Genomic DNA, 7,386 nt, shown 5'->3' on the forward strand with positions numbered 1-7,386 from the left:
ACAACAATATTAAGCTATCTCTCTGTATATCCATCCTCCTCCAAAGCCAACACAAAACTTAATTTTCCAGCTTCTCTTTGGTATTGATGTTCATTCTCTCTCTCTCAAGACCCCTTATTTAACCTTGCAGGCAAAAGGAAAAATGTTAAGGCAACTTCTACAAACTGAGAACATTTTGAGTTACACAAGCTGACTCTACATGAATTTAAAAGAAAAGAGTTAGTCAAGCAACAGACACAAGACAAGAGTAAAAACCTTGCATTTAAATCCAAGTGCCAGGGTCTCCCCACCTCCTAAATGACTGCCCAGGGGTGCACATTAATGCTTATCTGCACAAGTTATTCACCAACCTGATGAAACTTTCTTGCAGCTCTCTTCGATTCTTTCCTTCGTTTGATCGTCTTCTTCAGCCTCTCCTTCCCCACAAAGTCTTTTCTTTTTTCCCCCATTTTCTCCAATGCTTTTCTTCTTTCTAAACCATTTTCTTCCCTTCTCTGTCTTCACCCTCTCTGAGGCTCTGCTCCCTTATCTCCTTTTCCTCATTTCTGCATGAATTTCATCCCCAGTGCCAGCTGAAGTTCCCAGAATTGCTCAGAAGCAGACTTTGCCCCTTTTGTCTGCCTGCAGAGGAGGGAGCCTTGCAGCTGGAGAATGTGCAAGTAGTGCATTCTTGTCTGTACCCTTTACTTGATTTACCCTTACATCTGAGCTCCAGCAGCCAGCTGAAAGCAATCAGAGCCTTGCCCGGGCCAGACCAAGAGTTCTTGGGATACCCCAGCTGAAAAACATCTAAAGGATTACTTGTCAGACACTTCAAAACAACAACAACAAAAAAAGGTTAATAAAGGAGACTACTTGCAAATAATGTGGGTCATGTGCTTGAACTAGTAAGGGATGTCACACAGGCCATAAATGAAAGGTAAGTTTTAGAGTATAGATTCGTGAACAAGGTTCACAGGTGAATTACAAATATAAACAAGCTATTTAATATTTCAACATTGCACAAGGTCGTTAACATTCTAAATATGCCTGTCAAATTGTCAGCTCTGAGCAAACCCTAACTTATCTCAAATGCCAAGGCCTGCCATAACAGAACTCAGCTCCAGACCTGCAGGAGATTCTCCCTTACACCAGTGTCATGAACAAACTCTCTCAAGCACTAGACCAGGATGAGGCTTCCTCTGTATGCACATGCTCTTAAGATTACTGCACCAGTTTGGGCTTTTTTTCACAGAGAAATAGACAAAAAATCTAGTGGCTGGTGTGTGAAGACAGTGACTGTGCATCTATGTGCAAGCATAGAGAGTCTATTTTGGGTACAAGACCACGACAGACTCATTGTCTTTTTAAATGCATTACTTGGGTTCACTCTGGACTAACAGAAGACATCAGAACATCCTCAGGAGAAAGGAGTCTTTCACAGTGCAGTTTCTGTTTTTGGAGTAGCTCAGTATCTGTTGTACCTTCTCAGCAGATGAGGCTTTCAGTGATACTTCATTCACAACATGCCAGCCCAATCACTTAACCAGAAGAGGCCACACAGAGCAGGCACAGCCCAAGGTCTGGCATCGTTATCCAGGTACCAAGGCAGTGGGTGCTCCCTGTGAGGCTGGAAACCAAACATCACTCTTCCTGAGAGACTAAAACACACCACTGGAGTCACAAAACTATTCATTACCCACACAAAACTAGAAACATACAACCACAATATAAACAGAGATGTTATTTATTATTTGTAAAGTACATACTACATAAAATACACTTGGGAAACTAAGGGGATCTATTCTTTCAGGGAGGAATTAGGGTGGCCCCAGGTGAGGTGAAAAGGAGAGGAACCCATATTGTGCAGAAGAGAGAGCCATGTAATCCAGCCTTCCACGTGAGAGAGAGCCAGTACTGAGGGATTGGACATCACAACTCTGTGCTTGGCTGCAGTGGGATGGAAAGAAACCTCTGCCAAAAAAAAGACATGTGGAGCAACAGCCCAATTCCAGACTGCTATTAACTTGTTTAACGATGGAGAGAGATGAGGAGCAAGACCTGCCACAGCTCTTTCATAAAAACAGTGTCACAACACTTTATGTAAAGGAAGAGGACTGCAGCCAGCAGTACTTAGCCAAATTAATTGAGATCTGGAAATAATAGTATAACATGAAGTGCAGTACTAGCTAAGCAGTTAGCAAGCTGATTTCTAGGAGAACTGACTGGCCCATCCCCATTTTAAAAACTTCCAGTAGAATACTGCTGCAGTGACAGACATAAATGAAGCAACAGACATATTAATTTCCCTTTCTTGTGCGTGGCTATTCAGCTCCCCTGGGCAGTGGCAGTGAGTGTTCATAAAGCAACTTTCAAACAAGTGTTTTCTATTAGAAGAGACAAAGAATTTCACATCAAAGTTTCAAAATACAATAAATTATTTACCTTCTAGATGATGCTGATCTATTTCACCAGGTAGTTTGGTGTATTGCCATTACTACTTGAAAGCTTGAGTAGGCAATGGAAACAAGCTGAAGTACAGCCATACACCATTAACACCTGATAGCATCACTCCTCCCACCTGCTGCAGAGTTGGGTAATCAATGTAGAATGTGTTGCTTCTGCCAAACACTGCAGTTACTACCCCCTACCAGCAAGATACACACATATATTCCACCTTCAATCTCTTTTTCCACTTTTTATCTTTCAGGGTACTGCAGAAGTTCCTCTCTTAAACACCAAATGACAAACATCCTTACTTCTGCCAACTCATTTTTCCTGATTATAATGGCACCTTCTTTTTTTACAAACAGAATTGTGTGCTGAACACTAGCAACTATTAAATGAATAAATGAGCAAAAGTAAAGGTGAAGGACACAATAGAAGAAGAAATCTATATGAAAACAGTAAAGAGCTGTAAGACACAACATTTCGCTTTTCTCTAAGATGGTTTAGACATTTGATCCCTGTTCTCCTACTGAACTGAAGGGCTGCACCTAGAGCAGGTGCTGTCCAAATGTTACCAGCAGAAGTCCAGCTGCAACTCAGTACAGGACATACACAAAAGCAGTACCAGAAGACTTAGTTCTTTGCTCTTTACATGTTATTCTTTACACATTACATGTTTATGCTTTCCCTCCTTTGTAGCTGCCAGTTATTTGCACTCTTAATAGCAGCTGAACCAACTTTCAGGACACTCCAACACAAACCAGATTTAGTATAACTGGAATATAAGATGCTGATACATCCAGAGCAAGATGTGCTGAGAACCAACAGACCTCACTGAATACATCAAATTTTTCTTTTCTGTGGGAATACTCACTTCTGGTACAAAATGTCAGTTGAAATTCAGCCAGAAATGTCAGGTTCTGTGGAACTATTTTACAAAAGCAACACAGCTTTACTGCAATGGCTGTGCCATCCCAGCATCCCTGACTGTAAGGCACAGAGGCTGGAGGGAACCCTAGCACACCTCAGCAGACCTGCCACCCTGGCCTTCTGTGTTACAGATCCAGAGGCAGGACAGAACACCACAGCTCCACCTGGAAGCCCCAAATTGCAACCCTGGTACATCTGCTAGCCAAGATACAATGGTTAATTCTGCTCAATCCAGCTGATGTAGGTAGAAAAGATTTAACCCTGAAGGGAGCAGCTTTATACTCAGTCGTGAGACCTCAGCATAAGGCTTGTTATAAAACTTTGTCTTTCAGAGGCAACATTACTGGCAACCCGAAAAAGTATGGTAAAAAGATGGTAACTCCATTAAGTTCCCCAGAGCTGTACGTATTCAACACAGCAAGCAACTCAGACTTCAGAACCATTGTGCCTGCTGGTGAATAAAACACATCTGGAAGTCCCTAAGTGATCCCACTGAGCAGTATAACTGAAACCAGAATTTGGTCTGGCATCTTCAAATCTTAACTTCAGTATCTTTCAAAGACCATCTTTTCAGATCTGACTGTATTTGCCTCAGATATTGCATCAAAAGCCGTGATGAAATCCAGCACCAGTGTATTTCATCAGGCAACAGGAAGTCTCACAATAGTCTCACAGAAGTGGCAGATGATTTTTGTCACCCTGGAACTGAAGTTTAAAGACTGAACAAAATAAAGATTGAATAAAATAGAATGTGAATACATGAGGAGTAATTAAATGCTATATTAAGATAGCAGTCTAAGTTTTGTTAGCAACACATTAAAAACACCACCATCCTCTAGGAAGCAGACCATCAATTTCAGATTTGCTTCATCAATTTCATTCTGTTTTGTTTCTGCATTCCTGTAGCAAAGGGACAGCAGAGTAAAATACATTGCTAACAAAACTTCATTTATAATACTCCAAGATGCAATGAGACAATACAATAATGGTACTTGAACTGAAACATTGCCTCTTAGGGGACAGCTACTCAGCACAGTGTCTGGTCACAGCCCAAACCAACCATGATGGTTCCTTGAGGGTTTCCACCAAAACTCCATCACTGTAGTGCATCTTGTTTGATAATGAGCCAAATTCTGATCTCTGTGCCCAGCAGGTGAGACCATGTAAATCTGTTGGTGGTGCAGTTGTAGAGATGCTTTGGGAATTGACATAGCACACACAACATTTGTGGAAAGTCAGAAGCGACGTGTAACTTCTTCTAAACTTTCAAAAATCATGAGTTTTGGAATACTTTATGATGACCTTCAAAGCTAACTGTAAAAGTGCTTCAAATCTAGTGACGTAAAGAAAACAACTCACATTTGGTGTGGAGGTAACTAGGAACTGTGAATTGACTGCTGTGTCTAAACACAGCAGTCGCTTTAGCACAGCTCTCCATCTGTACTGGGCAAGACTCCTCAGATGATGGAAAATGCCCACAAACTTTATGGGAACTCACTTGCAGAAATGCTTTCTGTTTTATGCAGAGAGAATGTATTACAGCTGTGGGCTGTGGGCTAAACTGATGAGTGGTGACCTTTCACTTAAAACTTTCCCTCTACTTCATGAGCTGTCTCGCCTGAAAGACTAGAAAATGAAAATATTTATCGGAATTAAATGATTCACAGAAATGATATGCTTAATCATCTAAAGAGTCATATAAGTCTCATAACATACAGTTTAAAGTCCAAAGGTATCTTAATACCAAAATGGCTAATAAATGACTCATAAATACCTAGAGATTTGAAAAGGCTCGTGAGCCCCAGCGATTTGCCGTCTATGCCTACCAGCTAAGGACTTAGGCACAACTACATAACGGTGGAGATAACTCCACTGATGGAGCGACACGGGGCCTGAAGCCTCGTGCAGAGCATTTTAAAAGGAAGAACAGGGTGTTGTGTGTTTCCGTGGCATTTGAGGCTTCGTGCGCGGGGATTCCAGCGGAAATCACCGGAGCGCGCACGCTTCTGGTCGCGACTGACAGCCGGGCTGTGCGGGACCGACACGCACGGGACTGTCACACACCGGGCAGCCCGCGCCCGTCCCGGCCGAGCGCCGCGCCCGTCCCCTCCGCCCGGCCGCTCCCCGCTCCCGCTGCGCCGCCGCCGCGAAGCGCAGCCACCGGGACACGACACCGGCCAACGCGGAGCGGGATGCCGGGCCGCCGGCGGGGCTGTCAGCGAGGGCTGTCAGGGGGGATGTCAGGGGAATGTCAGCGAGGGCTGTCAGGGGGAATGTCAGGGGAATGTCAGCGAGGGCTGTCAGCCGCCGGCCGTGGCGCGGGAGGCGCTGCCCGCGGGCTGCTCCGCTCGGGGCCGGGCGGGCCGGGGCTCCCGGCGCCGCCGCCGCGCTCTCCCCGGAGCCGAGCGCGCCTCGCACCCGGGCCGGTGCCGGCGCCCGCCGGCGCTGCCCCGCGCACTCACCCGCAGCTGCAGCCGCCCGCTGGCGGCCGCGGCGGCCGCGCTGTGCCGCAGCTCCGCCGCCTGCCCCGGCCGCAGGAGGCTCCGCGTGAAGCGCCGCGTCCGCTCGCCGGCCATGGGCGCCGGCAGCCCCGCGCTCCGGCCGCCGCTCCCCGCCCGGGCCGCGGCGCCGTCAGGAAGCGGAACTGGGGGTTTCCCCGCCGCTCCCCCCGCGCGGGGGAGGTGTGCGGGGCGGGGGCCGCCCGCCGACCCTCCCCGGGCCGCCCGCGCTGGCCATGTGCGCGGCGGGGCAGCGCCGGCCCGAGGGGCGGCGGGCACGGCCCGGCGGCTGCGAGCGCTGCGCAGCGGGAGGCACGGGGGGCTCCGGGGGAGCCCGAGCCGGGCCGGGCAGCCGCGCCGCTTTCCGCGCCTGTGCTCGCCGAAGGATGCTCTCCCGGCGAGGCTGCGGGTGGGCTCCGCACAGGAAGAGCTGCTCTTGGCGTTAACCGCGAGCTAAGGTGGGAACGCGGTTCAGGGGATGAAACCGAAGTGGTGACCAGGTTTCACGAGAAATCCACTCTCTGGTCATCACCACCGTCCACTGAGCTCTTAGAAAGCATCCTCCGAGCAGCACGGAGAGCCTGCACAGATCAAGGCTGGATGTCTCCCAGTCCTGCCGTCCCTCTCTTCACCGCGGCAAACTCAGCCGATTGACGATTAAGTTTAGCCATTTAAGCTCACAGAAGTTACACAATAGTCACAGTTCTCCCAGCCCCCAGCACAACGATCACACCTTCTGTTAGTAGGAACACAGCTTTATGCCTTAACACTAAAGTTGCAATGTGGAGAATAAAGGATCGCTGAGAGCAGTATCTTAATTTCTTTGCACAATAATACTTACATTGTCCTCTGTAATGCGGAGTTTTCTTTCTCCAGTTAAACTGGGAAAGGAGGTAACCATAGGAGATGACACACCTGAGTGCATGGCAATCCCTGTAAGAAAAGATTGAAATGAAACTCGGAGAGCTTCAGGTGTAATGCCTGAAGGGCAACACTGCAGTACACACGTGAGGGCAACAGCTGAAGCTGCAAAGGTGCTAAAACGCAAAATCCAACAGAGTCATTTAACATTTAGCTAGATTTTGCATTAGGGAATTAAGTGTTGCAAGAACTCCTGGATTAGGCCCTTGCCCAGAAGCACCGTGTGTGCTTTGATGTAGCTGTCTGTAAGACACAGCAGGTTGCAATGTGGTACAAATTCACTGCAGCCTCCTCATGGCTCCCAGTTCTGTCCTCCAAGCTTACTGAAGATAGAAAGGCAGCAATGATAAGAGAGTTTAAGTATTGCTCTGCAATGGAAATGTTTCCCCATAAAGTGAATTATCTGAAGTGTCCTCCAGAATGGTTTTGAAGCAATAAAGTTCTCTAGTCTAGCCAGGCAACAGGTGCTACATTGTAATATCTTGGCGATGACATTTGTTTGAAGCTAAAGCTCTTTTCCAATCAGTACTGGATTGGAAAACACTTCTTGAGAAATTCGACACAAAAAGCTACTGTGAGATGAAAAAGGAGATCCCATTAATTTTGCAAA

At 47.1% G+C, this 7,386-nt stretch overlaps 1 protein-coding gene across 6 annotated transcripts in view; it reads right to left on the reverse strand.

Annotated features, from left to right (window-relative positions):
- DOCK10 (dedicator of cytokinesis 10) overlaps positions 1-7,074 on the reverse strand; it is a 144,857-nt gene extending 137,783 nt beyond the window's left edge. For 2 of the 6 annotated variants that reach the window (XM_077785638.2, XM_085587684.1), the window contains exon 1: positions 5,820-5,977. In XM_077785638.2, the coding sequence (XP_077641764.2) occupies positions 5,820-5,933 (114 nt within the window). In that variant the 5' untranslated portion in view covers positions 5,934-5,977. Of the gene's footprint in view, positions 1-350; positions 5,430-5,819; positions 5,978-6,696 lie in introns of those variants that run through there. The other 4 variants (XM_085587688.1, XM_085587687.1, XM_085587690.1 and 1 more) reach the window with 3 other exon arrangements.
- Positions 7,075-7,386: the final 312 nt, after the last annotated feature.

The sequence above is a fragment of the Lonchura striata genome, chromosome 9 (genome assembly GCF_050655825.1).
Source record: "Lonchura striata isolate lonStrDom1 chromosome 9, ASM5065582v1, whole genome shotgun sequence".
In the NCBI taxonomy this organism is placed as follows: Eukaryota; Metazoa; Chordata; class Aves; order Passeriformes; family Estrildidae; genus Lonchura; species Lonchura striata.